At 38.2% G+C, this 26,357-nt stretch overlaps 1 protein-coding gene across 7 annotated transcripts in view; it reads left to right on the forward strand.

The window, feature by feature from the left end:
* LOC129359952 (signal-induced proliferation-associated 1-like protein 2) overlaps nt 1-26,357 on the forward strand; it is a 110,854-nt gene that overhangs the window by 32,939 nt on the left and 51,558 nt on the right. For all 7 annotated transcript variants that reach the window (XM_055029936.1, XM_055029938.1, XM_055029940.1 and 4 more), the window contains exons 2-8: nt 6,299-8,035; nt 13,965-14,098; nt 15,276-15,464; nt 20,834-21,008; nt 21,108-21,211; nt 23,718-23,875; nt 24,659-25,235. In XM_055029936.1, coding sequence (XP_054885911.1) covers nt 6,529-8,035; nt 13,965-14,098; nt 15,276-15,464; nt 20,834-21,008; nt 21,108-21,211; nt 23,718-23,875; nt 24,659-25,235 — 2,844 coding nt within the window. In that variant the 5' untranslated portion in view covers nt 6,299-6,528. The remainder of the gene's footprint in view (nt 1-6,298; nt 8,036-13,964; nt 14,099-15,275; nt 15,465-20,833; nt 21,009-21,107; nt 21,212-23,717; nt 23,876-24,658; nt 25,236-26,357) is intronic.

Raw genomic sequence — 26,357 nt, forward strand, 5'->3', positions numbered from 1 at the left:
ATACTGGGTTTCAGATACATCAGTAGGGTCTCTCTGGACATTTCTGTCCATTTGGACTCTTGGTGCCTTCATGTTAGCTAGAGTCCAGCTAGTACAGATAAAGAAACTGACAACAAATATAACTTTCAGTTGAACAGGGGATAGAGCTGAGTTATGAAATGACTTACATGAACCAGTCAAACATCCAGATTAACCAGCAAGTCAAAACCTGAGAAATCTGTTTTGTTTTTGCATCAAGAACAAGCTTGAACTTTGATGGATTTTCTTTAGTTAGGTACAAAAACCCTGATATGTTAGACATAATCTTTGATATATAAATAGGGATGATCTTGTACTTCTTTTGTTTAGTGGTTTTCATTTTTTTACTTTTATATTTTTCAGATTTTGCTAGTTTATTTTTAAATGGCAGCCTGAAGTTTCAACAAATCCTAGATCTGTAGTAATATCCAGAAACGTTTGGGAAGTTTTGCTTCTTTGTGCTAGTTAACTTCAGAAATCCTGGTCCAGTTCCAAGAAAGTTTTTGTTTTTGTTGTTGTTCCATAGATTGCAACATTTTTAATTTCAATCTGTGATAAAGTCTGATGAAACACAACTCCTGAGACAGGTACACTGGACAAGTTTTATGTTGGTCACGTCCCTGGTGAGCTGTGCAGCTGCATTTAGTGTAGCCAGTTTTTTAAGAAATATGTTTATTTCATATCCACATATTGCACATTTTTCATGCGATCATGCAAGAAAATATTTTTTTAACGATGATGATGAAAAAGACTACATTGGAACAGCTTCCTGACTGTCTGTATTGGGAAGAGTTTAATAGAAAGCAGCTGAAACATACTCGATTTGTTGATGTTCAACACAAATCACTCAGTTTATGAAGCAGGAGATCAATGTTTTCTGTAAGATTTGTTCAAACTTGTCTGTCAGCCATATATAGTAGATATATTGACAGAAAAACTGATCAAGAAAAACTGATCAACATTTGTTTAGAAAGTCACTACATTTTCAAGCTATATACTTTATTTCTTTTATTGTAGATAAGTATCTGAGTAGATCAATATTGAAATCTGAGAAAATCTCCTGATCAGAAAATCTGTAGCGACAATTGGTTTACATTGTGTTCAGTTGAAGTCTGCTTGTTGCAACAGAAGTGCATCAATCTCAGGGTGGTGGACTGAATGTACCCACATTTCTGACACTGTATTAATATCTATGGAGCCTTTAATCAGGCCACAATGTCAGGGGATTATTTTAAGACCTGGCTGAACTGCAGGGCGGCTCATCTGGATGAACCAAGATGAAAGACAGACTATCCAACATCAGAGACAGAAAATGAGTTCATTACTGTAATTAGGCCTCCATGTCTCTCCCTATTTCCATCTAGTCCTCTTGTACACCAGGCCCTGTGCCTAAAACAGGCCTAATAGCAGTGCATTACTCCAGTTAGCAGAGGGCTGCTGGAAAAGCAGACCTCCCACCCTCCATCTGTTGCCTCTCCTGCACAGACGGCAACAAAAGAAAGGACAGAAAACAGCCTTCAGGTCACACTCCAGCAGAAAATCTGCTGACCAAGTAGCGCTCTCCATTGGTCGTGGGAACTGTGGGCTGGATGCAGAGTGAGACGTATTATAACTGCTGGCATCAATCATTTTGGTGGGGGAAAGTAGCTAATAGAGGAAAGGCAAAGGAAACACAGACCACCATGTTCCCTGGCTTATCTTGTCCTGTCTCTGACATAAAATAAGGGCCAATTTTGACCCCTATTTGACCTCATTTAGCTACAGAAACGCAGACATGCTGGACTGTGTGTACATAAATAGTCTGGTCTGCAGATTGTTCGTCTTCTGTAAATGAGAGTTTAAGAAAATTCACTCAGAATTTTCTGTTTGTGAGCTGAGCATTTAATAGCAGCATGATGCTTTTTATCCCGGATAACTTCAGGTATACGTTAAGGTATCTTTTTCACTGGCAGCAGCAAAAGGTCAGACATGCTGTTTTGTTGCTTTGCAATCAGATTGCATTATGTCAGTATCTCTGTTAGAGGGTTAACTCTGATCCCTCTTCATGCACCGGTGCCACATTTTGCTCTTACATGCCCTGATTGTTAGTGTGAAGAGGCAGCATTTGGTCAACATGTGACATTTAGAGTTAAGCTGGAGATGCTTCTGCTCCTTGTCACAACTTCAAGGAAAAGTAAATACTTTAATGCATCGATGCAACAAAGCAAAGCATAATTGTGAACTACAAATGAAATATATGATTTTTTAAAAATATTTTTTTACATATTAAAATCATACCCCTTTATTTTCATATCTATAAATAAAGCCTAGTATATTCAGTTTCCATGGGAAGTCACTTAATTAGTTGCCTGTATGTAAAATAGCTCCTATTTAAATACAAAGTCTGTGGACATTTGTGGAGAACATTAATGGATTAATGGCATCATGAATATCAAGAATTTCACACCATACAAGGAGAAAATTGTTGATTTTGAAACAATGTCCCAAACTTTAAATACCTCACAGAGCACTTTTAACCAGTTTTTCAAAATTGGTACAGATAATGGCACAGCTAACTAACTAAATAAACTAAATTCATTCTCTGGAGGTGCTGCAGCAATTGGCAGCTTAGCAGAATTTAACTATCCACATGAAAACTGTCAGCTACATTCTCTGAATTATTCAGTTATGAAATAGTGGGAGAAAAAAACTATTTTTTGGAAGAAGGCCATAAGAAATCCAGTTTCCAGTTTCCATATCCCCATTTAGGGTAACTACAGCATGCAGAATGTTTTAGTTACCCTAAATGTTTTTAGGGTATGTTTTTTCTGTGTTGCAAAGTGTGTAGAAATAAAATTTAAACTTTGTTTTAATTGTGACAAAATGGGGAAAAATGAAAAGGGCAGGAATACTTTTGCAAAGCATTGTGAATAACTTATGTTTTTGGATCATAACTAACTATTTTCTTGTTATTTCTTCCATTATATGTTAATTCTAACCAAGAGTTTAAGCTACAACTCTAAATATAACATCAAACTGATGGGAGTAGATTCACATACTTAAATATTTCCTGTTTCACTATTTAAAGGAAACAAAAACACTTTAAACTCATGTTTGCCCATTTGACCCTTTCAAATCCAGATCTGATCTGTGTTGATATTCCACTTTTGAAATGCTCATTATGTCGCAATAGGTCACATGTTGCATTATTCATTATTTGGCACAACGTTGCATTATGCATTCACATTGCACAAGATTGTAACGTGCTGTCCTCTCGAAGCCATAAATGAGATGCGGCATTAAGTCGCATTTTATTGCTGGTTATTGAAACCGAGTTCATAAACAACCTCCTGATTAAGGAGAAGAAAGGCTTTTAATGATTTAGCACTGAGTCTACATGAAAAATTACTATATTTCCCTTACATATTTGGGTCATGAATGCATGCATTAACCTGTATTTCATCCATGCAGGCAGTTGTGAGTGCTTTTCTTTATAATTAAAATGTTTCCTCCATTGTGTATGCTGTCTGGGTTTGGCTTGCTACTAATCTCATTGTGAACCATTTTCGCTTTCTCAAAATAGGCTATGCTCCTTTTTGATGGCAAACATTGTAGACAAATGTAAACAATTATGTGAGATCTGCAGCTTTCACACTAAAAGACCTCGTGGATAAAAGATGAGGTGAAGACAAGGGCATGAAGCGACACTCATCTGCTGTAATTACAGCAGATGAGGAAGAGAGAAGCTTCAGTTTAGCTTATTATCTTTTCTGATCATTTGCAACCATGTTTTCTGTGATGCAGAAGGATGACTGGATAACTCAGAGCAGTTTTCACATTAATGCGATGCACACCATGAGCTCCAAAGAACAAGAAAAAAAGCATTTAGGTCAGAGCTGAAGACTCATTAGCCAGATCTTCAATGCAAACACAAGGATTTTGAAGAGAGGAACCCAAAGACGAATCTCACTTATATAACCCTAATAGACCCTAAATAAAACATGTGCAGTAGCATGGACAGTTGATTAATCTATCCAATACCCAGTTATTTTTTTTCCTGCGGTGTATCTATAATATTATGCTACTCCCATATGGGGTTAGCAAGGTCGTAAAACCTTCTGTATTGTTGCTTTAACTTCTGTTTTTATATCTGTCTCATCACATACAGCTACAGATTTTGATAAACTCACATCTCGCCCCATGAAACTGTTTTTATTTGCTGTAATGCTAAGCTAATGTTAGCATCTTTATCCTCTTATGTTGAATAATTTAATAATTCAACATGTTTTGGTACGGTTCTTTTTAACAATATGTGCACAAAACATGCAGAAAAGTTCTCCTGCTTCATATAAGGCTGATTTTGAAGTTCTTGGAAAATGTTCGCATGTGTACTCTTTTATATGCTTGTCTAATCTTAGCATTATTTTTGTGTTTTGACAGGACATTGACTCAAAGCATATTTCAGTCTGCTTCTCATTACTGATGTGTGGATAAAACTCACAGATAAAAGTTCTGCTTCATAAATTTTGCTCTTTTGATGCCTTAGTCTGACTTACATTCTGTCCATCTAAAATAAACTACAAACAAAGTTTTTCATGTTCTACATTATCTTTGCACTTTAGTTTGACTAGTACTTCAGCTGCTCTCAGCATAGCTGTCTCCCACATGGACAGGTATTTGGGAAGACATATGTGAACAGTGAATCAAGCAGATCACAGCATATAGACAGGCAGGAATCATTGGTGTTTTAACCTTCTTGTAAATTTGAGACGCTGTAAATTCTTCTTCTTTTACTTTCAGCTATTTATTGTTGTGTATCTAGCTATTCGGTTTTGCAAGTTGTTTCCAAAAATAGACAGGTCCATAAGGCTGGATAAGTTTGTTTGTGCATCACGCGTAGATTTACAAACGATACACTAGCAACAAGCATTTTTGAGTTAGATTTAACTCCCCATTACTTGTTACTGAACGTTTAAACTGCTAACTGCGCAGTTGGTTGAAATAAATGTGATATAATGTGGTGTTTTTTGCCACAATTCTGACTACAATATCTTTTTCTCACAGACTGAATGAGATATTTGCATTTTGTTCATACAGTTCTGTAAAAAATGAAGAGACCACTGCATTGAACCCCATTGAAAACCTCCTGGTTACTCCACCTAATACTGAATTGAGTTAAAATATTAAAATTGTTGTTTCTAAATGAATATGAACTTGTCTTCTTTGCATTATTTGAGGTCTGAGAGTGCTGCATCTTTTTTCTTACTTTGACCATTTCTTATTTTCTCCATATAGACACAATTTTTTTTGCATGGAATTTCTAAGACTTATCAATATTTCATAGAATAAAAGAACAATGTCCATTTTACTCAAACATATGCCTATAAAAAGTTAAATCAGAGAAACTGATAATTTTATATGGTCTCTTATTTTTTCCAGAGCCATATTACATTGGATATGATCATTATATATTTATATAATTTATAGAAGGAGGACCTAATATTTAACGCCTATCTGGAAATTCCCAAGCAGAAATAAGGGCTGTTTTACAAGGACAAGAAAACCAATGTTTACTTCCCTTTTCTTTGCCCTCAGATGTTCTGGTTAATAAGTAAAACTGCTGATATTAGGCTTTTGTCTCCTGTGTCCTCAGTTTCCCAGCATATGTGACCACACAGTGTTGAGCAAATATTGTCTTCTGATGTTACGACTGCTGAGTGGAGTGTGACAAAGCCTGATCAGTTACTGCTTTCGTTTACAATCTGCCCCAGATATTTTGTATTTCAATACCCACCACAATCATTTTGTGAAACAATAAATTATAACAAAACCATTTCTTTATAATCTTTTTGGTATGTAATGGTGTGAGTGGTAGGATCAGATATTGGCATGCAAACATTTGAGTGAACATCTGCCTCTTGTTACTGTGATTTGCTTATCTACCATCTGCTCAGTACTGGCTGCACACAGCAACAACAATGTATACCTATCTAGTTGTAAACCTATAATGGCACCCCTTCCTCCCATCACACTAATTAGCAGTAGTTTGTAATGCAGACTACATAGCTCATAAACTAATACAGCCTCAGTTTTATCCCATTATAAAGGTTTGCTACGATTTAGATCAGCTGCAAAATCATTTATGCAGCTCAGCTGAATGTACCTTAATTATGACAGGGAAGAAATGCTTTTGTGTTTAAAATGAAAAATTTTCACTTGCTGTGTGCTCAGTTTTCTCTTTTGTTTTTGTCTTTTCTGCAGATCCAACTCAGTTTCTCTTTTGTTTTTGTCTTCTCTGCAGATCTGACTTCCCCATCTGCCTTTCTGTATTGGTGGTATCCTGTAAGAAGAGACTCTGCCGTTCTTGAGTGTCCTTGTCATCCTGAAGTGTCGGTAGTGATGCCACCCGTCCTGTGTGAGTTATGATTATGGCTCTCTCTTTGACTGAGGAAAAGAGATCCCCCTCCAGCCACATGACATGATGAAGACGCTTCCTGAAAGTTTGCGCTTCAAAGAATCTGCGAGCAGGATATGAGTATTTTGGGCCCTGGGACAGACAACAAACCAACCCTTGTGGGATTTGTGGGAGACCCTGAAGAATACTCCAAAGCCATGCAGTCAGAGGAGTTATTCAGCAGGAAACTCAAGGCCTTGAATGGCAGCATGGGACCACCAGCCTCCAGTATGCAGGTGAAACCGGACGGTGCAGGGAAAACAAATGGTACTCCTGCCATGCCCAAAATGGGCGTCAGGGCTCGGGTGACAGAATGGCCACCACGGAAAGATGGCTGGGATGTACGGCCTTCTCCCAATTACCAGAGTGTCATTCCGGTTTTCCAGAACGGACAGCAGGAAATTCCTGTGGATTTACTGGAGCAAGGCGAGGCAGTGTGTGTGGAAGTGGACTACAATGACAAATACACACTCAGCGACCTTCTTTGCCACTCTCCCTTAAAGGGTCTCCACCCGATCCGTCAGCGGAGCAACAGTGATGTCACCATTAGTGACATTGACTCTGAGGATATAATGGACCAGAACGCTGTCAATCCCAACACCGGAGCCTCTCTGCACCGTGAATACGGAAGCACGTCCTCCATTGACCGCCAGGGCCTCAGTGGGGACAGCTTCTTCACCATGCTCAGAGGCTACAGAGTCGACAACTTGGATCACCGAAGCATACCGCCTCTGGGATTCCCAGAGTTGTTACGCTGTGATGCCTCTTTGTCCCCAAGCTTACAGACAGCCGCACAGATTGCCCGGGGAGAGATAGTCCACATTCCAGGCTATGATTACATAGACAGTTCTCTCCTCTACAGCCGGGAACGGGAAAAGTCCTTTATGAGGCGTCTTAAATCGGAATCAACAGAAACTTCTCTGTTCAGGAGACTGAGGGCCATTAAAAGCGAAAGTGATGCCTTGAGACTCTCTTTAGAGGATGACCGGCGACCCCTGAGCTTTCAGAAATGCTTCGCCCACTACGACGTCCAAAGTGTGCTGTTCAATATCAGCGAAGCCGTGGCAAGCCGGGCAAACCTGAGCCAGAGAAAAAACACCACCACTGGAGCTTCGGCCGCCTCAGTTGGTGTTGGGGTCGCGACAGGTGGAGTGCTGGGAGGTGGCAGTGTTGCTGTGCCTGGAGACGGTGGAGCAGCAGGTTGCAGCGGTGGAAATCAACCCATGTTCGAATCTCCGCTTGGGAGCAGAGAGGATCTGAATCCCAAGGAGAACTTGGACATGGATGAGGGGGATGGAAAGAGCAACAACTTGGTGCTGAGCTGTCCGCACTTTCGTAACGAGATCGGTGGTGAGGGAGAGAGAAAGATCTCCCTTTCCCGGGCCAACAGTGCCAATTACAGTGGCATGTCGGAGAGTTGCTCATTTGAGTCCTCCCTCAGTTCCCATTGTACCAATTCTGGCGTCTCTGTACTGGAAGTGCCAAGAGAAAACCAACCAATCCACAGGGAGAAGGTGAAACGCTACATTATTGAGCACATTGATCTTGGAGCATACTACTACCACAAGTTCTTCTATGGAAGAGGTAAGAGTTACTACTGAAAATTGCTGTTGACAAGGGTGATTTACATTGATTTTGGTGTAATGACTAAAGAGTTCAGGATGGTCGGGACAAGGTCGAATTGACAGTGGGCGGTCAGATATTTTTCTAATTTTTGTTTTCTCACAAACCTTTCACGGTCCACAAGACACACCAAGTCAAGCTCCCCTGACGGTATATGTCATTGTGTTTTGTCGCGTGTGGTTTACAACTGTACAGTAAACACAGTGATCATGACAGAGGAACAACTTTTACAAGGAAATAATTGATGGACTGGAAAATGTCATTTTATTTTTGTCGTTACTGAAAAAAAAAAAAAAAAAAAACATTGGTGAGCCATTCTCCCACTGCATCAGTCTAGACCTGTTCAGGGGGAGTTTAATATTTCAGGACGTATTTCCTCACAGCCTCAAAATCTGATCTCTTTCTGAAAAACTGCTGCTCTATCTACCTGTGCTACCCAATGATCCCTCCTACTTTGCATAGATAGCCAGAGAAACGACTCATGGAAGTTGTGTAGAGCTGTTACCTGCATACATAAACACACCCATGAAATTCAGACTAACCACACAATAACTGGAGAGGAGTTATTGTTTGGTTTGCCACAGGGGTTGTGACATGAAGAGGCGGACGACATGAGGTTGAGAACAAGATGACACAATTTTTGTCACGCATCTTCAACAATGGGAACTGATTTCGTCAGTTTGGCCCATATAGAGTCCTTTAGGCCATTTGCCCTTCCTTGAATCATACAAGTTCAGCTACATCTGCCTACATTCATAAGGTCAGATATTTTCCTGTAGGACCAGATGGAATAACATCCAGAACAATAGCCGGCTTGTGTTGGGATCGACCATGTGCCTTTACAGAAAAACATCCAAATCTTCCTTGAGATTTCAGTCCACTCCCTCCAAAGAAACTCTGATCAGTCATGTGAGAAGACTGAGGTGAATGAGGGTGTGTTGCAGCTGTTTCCCATAGGGACCACTGGGGAGTCGGGACTCTCATATGAAGCTGCAGGGTCAGCAGAACTATGCTAAGGTCTTGGTGCTCCTCATTAAAACACCTATTCAGCTGAAATGCCATGTGACCTAGACCCATCATTGCAACATATCTGTTTTTCTCACCGCTTGTTTCTTGCTGCCCAGAGCTGATTGAATTACCATTCTTAAGCCTGTCAGAAAACAGCTGCTTCACCTTTTACACTCGTATGTCTGAGCTTCTTCATAAAGATGCTCTATGTGGCGTGACTGGAGCTACTTTTGATACCACGTATCCAAAGGGGGATGTTGTTTCACTTATTGCTTGTCCAATAACAGGTGGAGCTTTAGCTGCTTAAATACCAACACAGAGTTCTCTGCTTTACTGTCTGTTTTACAGTCGCTTGCAAAAGCATTCCTAGCCCTTGAACTTTTCCACACTTTGTCATGTTACAGCTGTAAACTACATTGTATTTGATTAGGATTTATGTGATAAACCAACACGCTATAAATCTCACCCCTGGAGGATTTGCAAGAAGAAAGCCACAGGAAGACCCTTTACAGTTTACAGCAAAATGTTGGGAACACAGCAAACATAAGGTTCACTTGTCATATTAGATCAGGAGTGGGCAATTAATGTTTTCACAAGGCCACATAAAAAATCTGAAATGTCTTGGAGGGCCGCACCAGCAATGACACTAATTTAATATTCACATTTTCTCATATCTCTATTCACAATAAAAATAATGGTAAAGCAGATTCTTTTTGTAATACAAATATTCAGCAAATATTTATAAAAATCAGCAAATTCTGGTTTAGGTTGAAGTGAGAATTAAGACTTATTCTGTCATAATCACTACTTTGGATTACCTTGTTTGTGTATCATATAAATCAAAGTTTTTAACAAAAAGTGAATTAAAGGTTATTAATACATTTGGAATGCACTGTAAATATTATAATGCAGCTTTTTCAGAGGATGTATTTTGCATAGTATGTGAATTTAGTCCTTGCCCTTTCTTTGTGAGGTGTTTTATTGGATAGACAAGCTTGTCATCACCTGCACTTCACAGCAAATGCACTCTCACGTAAACTTGACCGTGTGTCAGTGTTACATGGCAGGCTTTTATCAACCTGGGCTAAACATTGACCTTACTAAGTGACTCCAGCTTATCTTACACTAGCAAACTGTGATGTTTCACCCCAGGATTTCCTAAGGAGGGCTGTATATGTTTTCAGACCAACAGGTTAACCTTTGCTGGATGCAGCCAGGGTCACGTTGCATGTGGTTTGTCAGGATTTTTAGTAAAGCGAGTATAACCTAACATGAAAACAGGATTAGAAGTAGGTTTTTATTTAAGGGATCTGTTCACATTTTGGGTCAGCAGGACAGGAGATGAAGCCAAAATAAATCCCAATTGACATGATTGTCAAGTAATCCATTTTGTAAATGGTGTAAAGCATGGGACGAGCACCAGGGACATGTTAAAGAAATTGATTGAAAAATAGATGTTGGCCTCAACCCTGCAGTTGCTATTGGATATCTAGTTGCCTTCTGGACTTTGACTTTATGCCTCTTGTAGTATTTCCCCTTGGCCCTCTGTCGCACACATGCCACACATTCACCAGATAACCTGGTTTCATGCAATAAATGTATAATTCATGTAGTTTCTTTTCATGTTGGTGGCACACAGAGAACACACACTCCATGGCATGAATTCAAAACCTTCATGGCTGAACTCCTCATGCGAATGTCAGCACTACAGGCCTCTGCTGACGTCTTTGTTTGTGGTCTGTTGAATCCAGGTCTATCTCTTCAGCTTTAGGCCGGATTAGAGAGTGTTTGCTCAAGACCCTGCAAAATGCTCACAAAGCTCCACTCCTGTCCACAGTCTATACACATAAACATACGTGCAGAGGTACAGATGTGTTGGTTCACCTGGTAGAAATGTCTACAATAGTCTCTTATGCATTCATCATCTGGAAAAGACTGGAATTTGATTTGAATCTATCTGTCTCGAAGAGCATAAAAAACAAATGTGCAAGTCCAGATATTTTTTCTTACCCAATTTGGTAAAGGTTTTGTCTTCAGACATTTTTTTTACACTTTACGAAAAACAAAAATAAAAAACAACTATATTTACTATTTTATTAGCAATAAATATTGAAAGTGCAGTACAAAAGTGCAAGATAAAGTATGCACACTCTAAATTACTCGATTATTTTTTTCATAACAGTCAATTTAAGATTAAATGTTTAAAGTTCTGCTTTTCAACAACCAAGTTGGCCTTAATGTTTTAACAGTAAACCTGTTTGAGCAAGAATAAAAACGAACTTGGTGAAGCTTTTATTTGATTGTTTCATCTGTTACATCACATTTACAGTCTGGACATAAGGTTATCACAGCTTCTCTTTGCTGATTGACATCTTGAACTGGGAGGATGGTAAAATTGTGCTTAGACAAATAAAGATGCACTGCATCAAATTCAGGACAATCAGATTCACTCATTTCTGCGTGAACTGTCTGTGTCTTTGGGAGATTTTCTGGGAAATTTTCAGAATATCCGCCGGTATCTTGGATGGATTTCCATGGATCAGTGGATCACATAATCTATTATTCAGAGATTGCACACCAAATATGTTAGATTTGCTTCCAGTCTGGCTCCTAGTTGTTCACATAACCTGTCATTGAACTAATGACTGTCCCTCCCATAATCGTCTGACTCTGTACTTAATTCAGAATTTTTCCAAATCTCCTTTTATCAACAACTCATTCAAATTGCTTGGTGAGTTCATCCAATAATCCCGTCCATCAGCTATACCTGCTTAATCTGCTAAATCTGGAGTCGTGGGAGGGTGGAGCCTGCTGTACGAGGTTTTAACTGAGACTGAGACATTTGGACATTGCCACCTGTGTATTACAACACCAAAATAATTACACACAGAACCGTATGTGACCAGTTCAAACTTTCTCTACGTTGTCTGTCTTTTATTTTTGAGATATCAAAAGAGACAGCAGTGACCACTCTGCACAGTCTGATCCAAATCACCTCCATTTGAACCATCCAAAATAAAGAAAAAATTGTCAAATCAAACAACTATGAAAATCTGCCACAACAGCTTGAAATCAACCTAATGTAACTCTCAGTATCATAACTGGAATATTTAAATAAAATCAAATTTTGGCTCATGTTGACAACTTCCCAATAAAGGAAGTAACACATTTCTGGGGTGAATCAGAAAGAAATTCATTCAAATTTTCAGGAGAGCATTTTTAATCCACTTCTTTAGAAGAACGTCTTCTTGTACTTTTAATATTTCATTAATTACAAAGTCTAAGAAAATACATGGTAAAACTTGTGTTGTCTGTTTGTATTCAACCCCACTTACTCCTTTACCCTCAAATAAAATCCAATGCATTTAAAAGTTACCTCAATAGCAAAGAATAATGAGAACATTCAGAAACCAACAGCACTATGAAGTCCAAAAAAGTACATATCAGAGACCAAGTTGTGAAGAAGTCTTCAAATTTAATTCAAGTCAAACTTAAAAATACTTACTGATCCCAAAGGAAAATTATAACTCATATTAACTCAAAATTTGTCAAAGAGTTATTGTAGACGGTGATGTCTGAGGGCAAAAAGATCTCCTCCCATCTGTGTTATAGCAAATTTGAAGAAGCCTCTGACTGAAGACACTACTTTTCTAAGACAGTCTTATAAAACAATTTCTGGAGCTTTGAGCCTCACTGTTCTATCTGTCTACCAAAAATTGGAGAGGAGACATGCCAACATGTGGCCATCTAGTTAAAAATACAAGAATATATTAATTAATCATAGAAGGAGCTACAAAGACAATGGTACAATGACTTGGACCCAAGTCCAATTGTGAATATGTGGTAAGACATGAACATTTGCAGATGCACTCCACCCAACATGACTGAACTAATTTGCAAAATTAAAAAAAGGGTGAACCTTTCAGTCTCTAGATGTGGAAAGATGGTGTAAACATGCCCCAAATTTCTTGCAGCTAAGCTATAATTTTAGTGAAAGAAAGTTTTACAAACTTCCACGAATCATTTCTGATTAAATAAATATAGAGACTGCATACTAAGTGCTGCTTGACTCTGCTGATCTGTGAAACAGGTTCTGCACACAGTTGTCACTGCTGCAAATGGTTTTAAAAGGATTCAAATGGGTACAAAATGGCCTGACCCCTCTTAAGGGTCATGCTGGCTTTATCCCACCATCCAAAATCACATATGTTAGCTAAATTGATCGTTAAAATTGCCCTTAGGTGTGAGTATGTGATTGCATAGTTGTTGACCTCTGTCTACCCTGCATTTTACCTCTTGACCGCAGGAGATAGACACCAGTCCACAGACAGAATTAAGCAGCCGTAGAAAATGGATGGATGATGCTTTGCGGGTGTGAAACAATTAATCTGATTTGTAAGCAAGGCCATTCCATCTAATAAGGCATGGGCTACTAAACAATTTTCATAGAATATATAATTCTTCAGTATTTGCATAAAAATACTTGTTGTTTTTATTTAAAACAAAACTGTTATGAATAAAAAAATATTGATTATCACAGCCATAATCATGTGATTTCATAATTATTTATTTTGCATTCAAAGTATTTAAGCAAAACATATAACAACCAAGTAAAGAGGCAAATTTGCAAATTGTAATAAAAATATAACCTTTTTGAATTAACGCAAATATAAGAAGCTGGTATTAGTTGGTTAGTTGGGCTATCTGCTGTGCTTGAGTCTGTAGTCAGCTGTTTGCCACATTTAACTCAGAATGAGTGGCGCTCCTTTAATTTGTTAGTCGTAGTGTGAGATGGTATAAGTTTCATTTTTTTTATTTTTTGTTGTAACTTGGTATCTATAACCGACCCTTGTCTAATGAAAAACTTATATCTTGTCTCTAGAGCACCAGAATTATTTTGGGGTGGATGAGAATCTGGGACCTGTGGCGGTGAGCGTCCGCAGGGAGAGGCTGGACGATGGGAAGGAGAAAGAAGGCATGCAGTACAACTACCGGATCACCTTCAGAACCAGTCAGGTAAAAATCAGGTTTCAATTAACAAGCAGGGCTGAAATAATGTATTTGCTAGAGTTAGAGAAGGTAGGCATAACAAAGATGGAAATCTTAAATGATCAGTCTCTAAGTACTTGAGCAGGATATGCTACCATGGTAGAAGTCTGCACATCAAACTCTGGTTTCACTGATGATTGTTGCTTGTTGGAAAGTTAAAATTTAGTGGAATCAGATGGCACATGTTGCAAAATTCATGTTTTACGTGCAAACACATTTATTTCATAAGTTACTGCATTTGGCATGTTAAGATCAGCGAGCTTAGGGCTCAGTCATGCAGTGAGAGTGGATCTGCTCCAAGCTCCCCGATGTTTCCAGACATTCTGGTTGGTCATAGAGGAACTAGAGCTGTCAATTGGGTTTGTTGGTGATCATATTCACTTTCTTGCTGTCTTTAACTTACACCTGAGCTTGCACACATATGCTCCCACGACGTGATTAATCCAAAAACTGAGATGCACAGCCTGCTGCAGCGAAAGCTTTCCTTGATTGATGCTGGTTGGCCTCACTCACTGAATTATTCAAGTGCAACAGATGTGTCAGGCAGGAAAATGTCACCGATATCCAGCACTGTTCTGGATTTGAAACCAGGCAGCCATGAAGCAATGTATCTGGGTCATGGTGGCCAAGCAGGCTGCATCCAGACAATGTTTTAGCTTCCTAACCATTGGAGCGTCTGTTTGAGTTAATTCCTCTCATTTAGCCCCAATGCCCTCTCTGACTGTCTGCACCGCTGCCTCTCTCACTCTCCCTGCCGCACTAAGTCTGTTAAGTAATTTGCTTTTCAGAAAGCTTCTCTGTCAGATGGCCATTGACTGCTGACACTAATGCTGACATGGTCAGTGTGGACAGAAATGGGATTTATGGGTGTAAATATGTCTTTGATGTTCCAAACAACGGCATGGGTTTTTCTGACTTGCACATTAATGGGGTTAATAGTGGAAGATCACTCAACGTGTATGGCCTGGTTAGTCTGTGTTAATTATTTAAAATTTGAGTCCTTAATGTAGTTAAGGACTCAAGTTCAGAGGCGTCACAACGGAGCAACCGGCCAGAATAACAGGGCAGCACATGTAACAGAAGAGCCAGAAGTTACATGCTGAATTTCACAGAATAAATCTCGCTTGTTTATTTTTTCCGCCAGTTGACGACCCTCCGTGGAGCCATCCTGGAGGATGCCATTCCATCCACGGCGAGGCATGGAACGGCCCGTGGCCTGCCACTTAAGGAAGTCCTGGAATACGTCATCCCTGAGCTGAACATCCAGTGTCTGAGGCTGGCCCTCAACTCTCCCAAAGTCCCAGAGCAGCTCCTGAAACTAGATGAGCAAGGGGTGAGTAGAGTCATGTCATGTTTCAGACTGGGGTCAGAATCAATGAAGGGTTGAGTTCCCAAACATTTACTCAAGTAAAAGTAGAAAAAAACATTAGAAAAACAAAGAGGAAGTCTTACTTTAGCTTAAACTGTAAAACACATTTTTTATTCTGATGATTGATTGATTAATCAGATAAAAATATTTTACAGATCTGACAATATTAAAAGGCCAAAAAAGATGCAAATGAACAAATAATTCAGCTTCTTTTTAAAATAAAAAAATGAACCCTTTAATGCCCGAAATGCAATGACAGCATTTGTTTAATAAATTTAAATAAAGTGAAGCTAAAACTATTCCACTTGATTCGTTTTGGTTAAAACATATTTACAGAAAAAGGAGTTTTGTGGGGGTTTTTTTTTACTTAAATGCAAAATGTATAAAACAGTTTTAGCTTAATTTCTACTCTGAATATTTTTTTTGTTCTCACCTAACGTCCTTTTTTTGAGTCACTTTACTCCAGCTATTGATTAATCGACTATTATTTCAATAATGGATTTATCACAATCAATCCGATTAATTGTTTGGCATATTTGCTTTTATGTTATGCATTTTAATAGGCTTAGAAGTACAAATAATAGAAATCTTTTTCTCATTATGGGCTTCATAGAATTAATAATGCAGATCAGAAAATGAATTGAAATCTGACAATCTCTGCAGCTGTCAATAGGATGTATTTAGCGCCCTTGTTGTCATCAAATGTAGCTGCGAGAGTACTGAAAACATCTCACTTTTATTAGCTTACTGTCATTGAAACGAGGTTAATGTGATGTTTCTTTATTTTTTTGATGGAGGGTGTCATCTGGAAGTCTTTCTCCTTGAACTCCTAATAATGCCGAAGGTTCTCTTCAGTCACAGGTGTCAGACGGATTCATTGTCTGATCTCAAGGCCTTTAATTTCTCATCTAATGAAACTACAAGACGGCAGTGGGAGTGGGAGCATTAGCCGTGTTTTACTATCAGAAAATCTGCTGCTTATTAGTCTAATTGCATTCATTAGTGTGTGCCCATCATTCTAACTGACAAGGGAAAGGCTCTCATCATGAAAAGCTCCACCAAGCCCACCTTTGTTTCTTCAGATATTTTTTTTTGCACATTTATTCAAGAGCAGTGGATAGTCCTTTCTAAAGCAAATGAATAACAAATTTACAGATTTTGCATATGATTATCCTGTGAAATGTCATTGGAAATGAGCATCTTTTTCCTTGAAATCTGCAGGCACATCATAGAGAAACTGACAAATCCATTAGGAAAGGGCAAAAGGTGATGAGATATTATAAGGAAATATATTCAAAGGAGGAGAGTGCAAGTTAATTAGGGTTTAAAGCTCTTCCAGATGACCTTGATCTTTTACACACTTCCACTGAAAAAGTCCAGTGAAGCTACACTTTATATTTAGACAGTAATATTTTTTGTGATTCAAATGTATAATTTTGCATAGAGTCCCTCTAACTACATTGACCCCTCTGCAACTTTAATATATTTATGAGAAAAAAGTCAGTATTGCATCAAGGGAGTAAAATAGTTTTGAATTTATCTTTTTTCTGTGCATATTTATTTTACATAAGCGATTCTAGGTTGTGTTTCGTTGCAGAGAACAGCTGTATGTTTAATATTTTTCCTCACTGAGTGAGTTAGAGAGATGTTCTCAATATCGTCATGATCAAGAAGAATCCTCTCCTCCATATCTGGGCTTTTAGTCTCTGCGGTAATTTTTCCAAGATTCAAGAAGAAACTGAATCAAATTTATTCTTATATTCTCCAATGACTGATGAACTGATTATGCACAGATGGCCTAAAAAAAGCATAAATCTGGTCAATCTGAGATGAGATTTTCATTAACAGAGATCACAAATTGCATTTATTTCTAAAGTATTTTAAAAAATAACTTCTAGAAAATAAATGTGATTTTTTTAAAGCCAAACAAATCATAAAATCCATTTAATTTGCAACAAATACAACAAACTGTGTTCCAGATTTCTAAATTTCTTTTCTCCTTTTCTGTTTTTTTTCTTTAATTATATTTGTAAATCACATTGTTTTATAAATCAATAAAAAGCTGAAATGAACATATTTAATGTTTTATGATAAACAAATAAGTTAAAAGTTAATGTTTCCCAATTCAAAATATTTAGCACTCGTACTTTTCCAAAATATGTATGTAGTTACTTACTTGTGGAAACTAAATTAGTGAGTGCAATGAATGAATGTTGGAATAAACAATACAATTTAAGAAATAATTATAAAAAAGTCAAGTAAGAATAATAAATACATGAATAAGCGTAGGAAAAAGGAAAGTAAATGAATGAATAAGTGTGTATACAAACTCCTTATTCATGTTTGTTTTTCTCCTGGACTCTCGCAGAAATTCCTCTTAAAACAGAAACCCTCACAGCTCAACTCTTACATATAATTTAAATTTAAATCTGATTTGTTGCTTTAGTTCAAGAGAGCAATCTACCACCTGCTAAGGTTGTTGTTGCAGTGCACTAAGATTGATTGTTATATATGGAAATTGAACCTTTCTGCTTGGTGACGGTGATGGTTTCTTTTCTGGTATTGTTCCAGCTGAAGGAATCTGAAAACCATTTGTCCTGTTTGTCCTGTTTAACAGAAAATGAGTCATGCCGTAAGTGTTTGAAAAAATGTAAACAGATCCTTCATCCAACAACACGTCCATCTCAGGCTGTGTTTTGAATTTATTTTGTAGTTCAGGAAGTTCAGTCACACTACTTGAGCTGAAAAAACTCACGGTTTTTCAATCCTGTCCTCAGACAAAGACGTTGCTCTTCAACTCCAGTCCATCTCACAAAGATGCAAAGATTTCGTCTTTAAAAATCCGACATATAAGTGCTTCTAAGAGTACCAAACAGACACTCTTTATCTGAGCCTTAAGATCCTAAAACAATGGATAACCTTCAGACGGTCCTTCACCCATTAGAAAAAGAGCATAAGCTTTCCATAAATCCTTAAAAAAAAGCCTTCAGATTTGATGCTCAAATGCTCAGGAATTTAGACTCAAGATTAAAATGTTTACCCTCCAAAATGTCATGTTTATTAAATTTCAGCAACTTTTTATCTGGAAATTTCAGCAACTTTTTAACTTTTTATAGATTTTGGTGCCAAAAGGTGTTTTTAATGCCAACAGTAAAGCTTTTTAAGTGCGTTTTCAAGATAGTTGTGACAAGCAAGACATTAAGCACCACTGAAACTGAGGCATGATGTCATATATGCTTGGTCACAACATGGTTTGAAGATAATTTTATTTACTTTTAGACAAAACAATGATTTTATTACCATCCTAATCAGATTTCCATCAAAAGTGACTTGACGGAACTGTTTTGTAAAAGAAGCTTGACTGTTTACTCATCAGATAGGATGTTGCTGCAAAATAAATGCAACACTTAAAAACTATTTGTTGCCATGGGGTTAGATGTGCGGTTTTGTAGTGTGGCACAGCTTTCTTCTACAAGGACCAGGGGATCCTTGAAGGTTATTACCCTTGGTTTGTTCTGGTGGTAAGGTTTTTTGGAACTGCTTTTCATGCTTTTTGTAACATAAGTAGATTGCAGTGGAAGCAGATGTCACATTAGCGTTGCATGTACTGCCAGGGTAATGCTGTATCCCTCAGGTGCCTCATGACTGTCTCCAGAGAATGTTGGCCTCATTTCTCCATCCACTCAGTAAGAATGCAGTATTTGTGTTGTGAGTTTTAAAACCTCCGTTAAGATAGTTTTGCAGTTATGCTTAAGAAATGTTCCTGTTAAGAAGCTGATCTGTTCTGAGAAAGGGGAGTAAAATATTCATTGAAAATATTTTACACTGTTTCACATTTTGTCATCTTACAAAAACAAACATAAGTGTGTTTAATGGTGCTTTTAGTATGATTATCCATCAGAACGCATTGCAAAACCGTAAACTCTATACTTTTAAGTCAGACTGCATTTCATGAATTAAACAATTTAGCTCACCAAAAAAACTATCTAATTAAAATTAAAGTCAACAAAGGAAACTGTTAGATACAAAACAAAGGATGTCTCTTTAATATCTTCGCTATGTATATTTTTAAAATTTTCTAATAGAAAGACTGCTTTAAAGAATTGGTTTGATGCAGTCATTATTTTTTAGCAAACAAAATCACATATATATATATATATATTTTTTTTTTTAACCCATAAGTATGTTTGACTAGACAATTCTGACAAACATGAGAAATGTTTTTACACCACTCCTGTAAAAATACATTATATTCCAGAACAAATAATTACCTTTATTTGTCAGTAACCAGTTCATCTATGTGTAATTTATTATTCACACTTTTCTGTAGTGATTCCACCAATTTGTTGATGAACAAAAAGCATCAGAAGAAGAAGGATAGACTGTGGAAGATTTGCACAGCTTTTGACATTTGAAAAGAAACTCATGTTTGCTTCTTTCAGCAAACTAACTTTATGCTATGGTAATTCTTTTATTTTATAAGTACACACAACTTTGGCTGATATGTCACCTAAAACTTAACTAGAATACTTTAAAGTTGATTTGTTTCTATGAGACAAAATATTAAAAAGTTCAAAGCAGCTGTATCTGTTGCTGAGTGCTGAATTTAGGTTACCTGAATCCACTTTTCAAGCACCAATTTGAAAGTCCTTCATCCAATCTGTAAGGATGTGCTGGAGGTTAAGTAAGTCCTTATAATTCCAAATGAAAAATAGAAGACCACATCATTGCACATCATGCAGTTTCCACTGGGCTTGAAGGTATTATAGCTTCCCATCACGGCGGGAGTTTCACCACGGAGCAGACTTGCTGATAGAGGAGTCGTCATGACAACCGTGAGGGGAGCACACCAAGAACTGATAACCTGTAACGGGGAAAAAGGGACGGTTCAAATTGGTTTCAGTCTATAGGTCATTTATTTTCCTCCACAGTGAGGAAAACCTTTTTGGTCTTGCCGATTGACATTTAGCTGCAGGGGTCAGGCTGGAAATAATGGGCCGCATGCACCAATCCCTAAATAAAAATAAGGATATATGCTAAAGTTGGCAAAGTTTACAATGATAAATTCAGGCCTGCTGCCTAATGTATCTAATTCACTCCCTCGTCGCTCCACAGCTGCACTTAAGTTGCAGGTAATAGAGTGGCTTAATTTATGCTCCAGAGAGCTCAGAGCACAGCTTCGTGAGAGGGGATTTCATCTCTCCTCTCGAAGGGATGTAAGGCCTTAACTTGAGCTGCAACATGGTGGAAAGTAGAGACTCGCCTCTGTTGAGTGTGCAACATATCAGCAACAGGAAGTGATACTTACTCCCAGGTATTTGTGTGTGTTGCAGCTAAGCTTCCAGCACAAGGTGGGGGTTCTTTACTGCAAGGCGGGCCAGAGCACAGAGGAGGAGATGTACAACAACGAGAGCGCTGGCCCGGCGCTGGAAGAGTTCCTTGATCTGCTCGGCCAGCGGGTTCGCCTCAAGGGCTTCACAAAGTACAGAGCCCAGCTGGACAACAAGAGTAAGAGAAAGCCTGTTGCGTACCCTTAAAATGTGCAAATTTATAAATTTACATAAATGATTTCTAAAACCTGTTTGTTGTCCATTTGTTTGTGCGCAGCTGATTCAACGGGAACACATTCCCTGTACACCACCTACAAGGACTACGAGTTGATGTTTCATGTGTCCACCATGCTCCCCTACACGCCCAACAACAGACAGCAGGTAAACTTTGTACTTTATTACCTCCACTAATCACATCATTTGCTCTTTCACGTGGAGAATCGCCATATAATGGTTTTAACAAGTCCCTGGGCAGCTTCTCTGCAAGGATCTTCCAGTGCTGATTTTTGCCAGCCGTCCCTAGAGAGCCGTTTTGCCATGGTAATAACCTATTAGCTGAAAACACGGGCATTGCCATGGAGACGCCAATGTTTGGATTTTAATCAGCGCTTCCTCATGGGATGGACCTGCCGCTGTAGTAGACGAGCCTCTGTCTCTTTGAGAACAAGTGGGATTAAGTGAATGTAGTGGCTGATGGGCAAATGGTGGCTAGTAATGCATAATTGACAATGTTTCAGTTTGTTGTTGTCTGTGCTAATGTATGGAAGTGTCTTCTGAGCCCTTAATAAAGCCTGTGCACACAGCCATGTAAAAGCATTCAATTTGAAAAGACTCAAGGAGGTTAAAAATGATGGAGAGAAGCAGTGTAATGTGGTGGAAACCATTCTGGCAAGTGCCTGTTAGTGTTTGGTATTGACCGTTTGCAACTACGTCACTTAATAATTCGAGGCGCCATGATGGATGTCGGAAATGAGAGACGTCACTTGGGAAAACAAACAACTTCGGTTTGTTTTTGCAAGTTGTTCTTGTAATCATACTTACTTATAAAATGTAGGACCGTTACTCTTCCTACCTTGTAAAAAGTGTTCGCTGCAAATACACGGTTACATCGAGGGCTGACAGCCATTATGATTGACGGCTGCTATCCATTGCCACCGTATATTTCCTAACTTTCAAAGTTATAAAATAACATGACAAGTTTGGTTTGTATCCTTGTTTGTTTGTGCAGCATCCTACGCTCATTTTTAAAGTGAAACCAGCTAAATAAAAGTGACATTAGGCTGCCACATGTGCATTTTTTGACAGGCATCACAGGAGTGCATAGGTTGTTTTGACATCCGTCATGGCGTATTTCGAAGAGAGTGACGTCACGTGCAAAGGGCAAACTATATGACTATAGTTTGATAGTTTCATTTAATCCCTTTGGGTGGTCTTCCAGCCGTTTCTACTCTATCCCATTTTACCTCTATACCCTATAATCCTGCTTGTTTTGGCTCTTTCTAACCCTCTCAGGCAATCACATGCCAGACAGAATGAGGTTAAGTGTTCGTGTAGACCATCAATATATGCTGTCATGACTGGGTTTAGGTAAATGCCTCTCATTCATTCATGTATATGATGAATTAGATTTGGTGCTGATATCTGGGTGCTCAGAAGAAACTCTAGTATCAGCTATTTGCAAAGTAAATATGATGTTAATTTTATAATTTTAATGTAAAAACAATAAGATAACCACTGAAAAATTGAAGTGTTCAATGACATTAACACTGGTATCTAACTAGTCCAGAGGGAAGAGTAGTAAAAACGCTGTTTAATAAGCCTTTGTTAAGATTAGGACTTGGATTTGTGCTGATTTCAAGTTGGTAACCAGAACATTCTCATTCCCCATAATGGTGCTCAATCACCATTATGAACTACCTTTAGCCACACAAACTACTAGTAGTGATTTGTTTGCCTTTTATATACTTAAACACAAAGGGAACATGTTTCCTAGCCATGGTTGTAAAGCATTGTGTGTGGAAGCTTTAATGAGATACAAAGTCCAATTAGTGCCAGTAAACAATTTAGTACAGCTACTTCCTCTATGTTTTAAACACCATGCAGCCATATTGGAATTTTTGGAATGGTATCAAAGCTAATTTAACCATTTTTAACCCTTGTTCCCAGTCACTACTGCTTTTAGCAGTATAAGCTACTAGCAGTGTCGCCTTTATGAATTCAAGTACTGAAGAGGCCAACATTTTTGGAAATCCAACAAAACAGACTATTAGCGTGTTACCTTTGCTATATTTTAAACAGAGGTGCACCAACTGTGGCCGATCGCTGATTAGCTGCCTGTCCCACCGTTTCTGATTTTGACCAATATCAATTTTTTAAAAATGTCGCTCAACATAGCAAAAACCTTGCTGAATTGGCAACAGTGGAGTAACTATTGTTAACTGTAAGCATGCAGACATGACCTGCTGGGCTGGTCTGTCAATCAAAACCTTTCTCACAGGAGAGCAGAAGAGGACAGAGGTTGTTATTTAGACTTTTGTTGAGGTAGATGAGATTGGGGGATAAAATTGGCTTCAGGTGTAAAAATTGGCCAATCACTGATAAATAGGTGGATTAATTTTAAATGTCATATTACATTTTGAGGTAAGAGCTGGTGAAAAACTACCAAATTCCCCATAATATGGAGGCTAAATTTTGTTTTTCAATTTAGAAATGTCGACATTTTTACTTCTAATTAATCACTGAATTGCACAATCTTGAAATACCTACTGCATCAGGCTTTACATTGTCTCACTCAAATTTTTGTATTGAACATTGAATATTTTCTATCGAGTTGACCTCTTTCATCATAACAACTGTTTTTATTGTGTTCTTTTAATACTTTTCACAGTTATTAAGGAAGAGGCACATTGGCAACGACATCGTCACCATAGTGTTCCAGGAACCTGGGGCCCTTCCCTTCACTCCCAAAAACATCCGCTCCCAGTTCCAACATGTGTTTGTCATCGTCAGAGTCCACAGCCCGTGCACTGATAATGTCTGCTACAGGTAAATGGAACAAGCGTGCACTTTGCCTGCAAGCTATTTTATTTTATTAGGCGAAGAAAGGAGTAGAACCCTCTAGTAAGAAGCAAACTCATATGCTCTTGACAATTAAGGAAGATGGGTTTTATTATTTGAAAAGGGCTATGAAAAAGGAAATTCTTGCCAAATTGCATGAAGACATTAAATTTGAAAGCGTAATAATAATAGCTTGGTGTGCTCCTTCTGTGGTTTCTGTCATGGCTTTGTAGTAATATCCATAAATCAGAAGGCTCTTTTGATGTGTTCGGTGATGATACAGTTATTATCTTCTGAGACACCTTTAAATTACAACTTAGAGCTCTGCTTCGAATGTGTTTGTAGGCAAAGAAGACTTTCACTAATAACATAGAACAGAACAAATTTATTCTCTGTCGCACATTGGAAAAGAAAAATCTTGAACTTGTCATTTCAGAACACAAATTATTGCTCATCCAGGGTTGTTCCTTTTTAAAGGGAACCTGTTTTGCAAAATTCACCTTTTGCATGTTTTTGTACTTCTATTTGGGTCTCCAGCAATCCAAGCTGAGTTCCAGCACGTTTGTTGAGCTTATTTGGATTTAAAGTGACAAGAGCTCAAAACAGATACAACTGACCAGACTAAAATGTCATTATCTAAGAAAGATTTTGTACAAAAGATGGAATGAACATGTTTTGTTAGGTCCTTAGAACTATTCCAATTTGTTCAAGGATGCATATAGGTCATCTTTAACTGTTACCTCTATTGTTTATCCCTGCCTTTTTTTTTAGCGTCGCCGTATCCAGATCCAAAGACGTGCCTCCGTTCGGACCCCCCATTCCCAAGTCCGTAACTTTCCCAAAGTCGGCTGTTTTCAGGGACTTCCTACTCGCCAAGGTCATCAATGGCGAGAACGCTGCTCACAAGTCGGAGAAGTTCAGAGCCATGGCGACTCGTACGCGGCAGGAGTACCTGAAGGACTTAGCCGAGAACTTTGTTAGCACGGCTACTATAGACTCAGCTGTCAAATTCAGCTTCATTACGCTTGGAGCAAAGAAGAAAGAGAAAGTCAAAGCCAGAAAGGAAGCACATCTGTTCAGTGTGGGAGCCATCACCTGGAGCGTCTGCGCCCGGGACTTTGGGCAGTCAATGGACATCGACTGTCTGCTCGGCATATCCAATGAGTTTATTGTGCTCATTGAAGAGGAGTCGAAAAACGTAGTGTTTAACTGCTCATGTCGCGATGTCATTGGATGGACCTCAGGGATTATGAGTATTAAAATCTTCTATGAGCGTGGGGAGTGCATCATGCTGTCTGCCCACGACAACTGCGGCGAGGACATCAGAGAGATGGTGCAACGACTCGAGGTAATACCCTTAAAAATTCATCTCTAATAATCTGAGTGGTCTTGTAAATGTCATAAACACTGCTGGATTAGAATCATTGTGTGGTATAATACCTTCTTAATTATACTTTAATCTACTGCCTTCTGTGTAAGTCTGAAATCGCACCATACAAACATTTCAGTGAATGCAAGCCTTAATATTCAGCTTTAGAACTGCACAACCCTCTTATAAAAGGAGTAAAATACTTAGCATTTTCTCTGACTGTGGATAATTGTGGGTTTCATCATTTTTCTTTCAACATAATGAACAAATTACAGTAAAAACAATTCAATTCTTTGCAGGGGGTGCCAAACTGTGCACTAATTGTGGAAATGCGCAGCCCACATTTTAGTAACGCCTAAAAGGGAATTAATAGGAACAAATGCTAGCATTTAGGGGTTAGTATTCAATTTGGCTTTAGGTTTTTCTTAAGAAAGAAAAATATTAGTAAAGAAAATGGAGTTGCCTTTTCTAAAAGTTAAAGAAATTACTGTAATAGCAAAGGGATATTTGTGTTACATTTTAGATCACAATCTGTTTCTTCTTTAAATGTGTTTTAGTCTACTTCGTGTTGTCAGAGAGGTTCTGCATTAGTGATTTATTGAATCTGCAGGTTAGACAATTCAATAATCTGTTCTGGCTGTGACTCATGAAAATGAATAAAATATTGCATTATTTGCACTTAATTTATAATTTAACAGGTCTACATTTTGGTTTGGCTGTCCTTTTCTGCCTTAATTAATTAATGATGTCATCAATTTCAAAACTATCCTTTGTATTTAACCAGGTTGTTTTTATTTGATATTTGCATTTTTTTGATGATCTGAAACATTATGGGATTAAAGCAAAACAGATGTCAGCATGTATTATGAAAGACAGACAGGAAGCTCAAAAGGAAGATGCATTTAGCCTTCCTGTTATCTTCTATTATTAGCTCTTGTCTTGTCGTTCTGAATAAAAGCCCCCAGAGAAGGTATACTTTTTGATTTATTGTAGGTGTTTTCATTTTAATATCTGGAAAAATCAGATATGATGCAATGAAATTACCAAAACCACAAAAGAATTATGAACACTTGCTGTAGCTTAGCTCTTTGTTTTTGCATC

Source organism: Poeciliopsis prolifica, unplaced genomic scaffold (genome assembly GCF_027474105.1).
Source record: "Poeciliopsis prolifica strain line A6 unplaced genomic scaffold, Auburn_PproV2 SCAFFOLD005, whole genome shotgun sequence".
In the NCBI taxonomy this organism is placed as follows: Eukaryota; Metazoa; Chordata; class Actinopteri; order Cyprinodontiformes; family Poeciliidae; genus Poeciliopsis; species Poeciliopsis prolifica.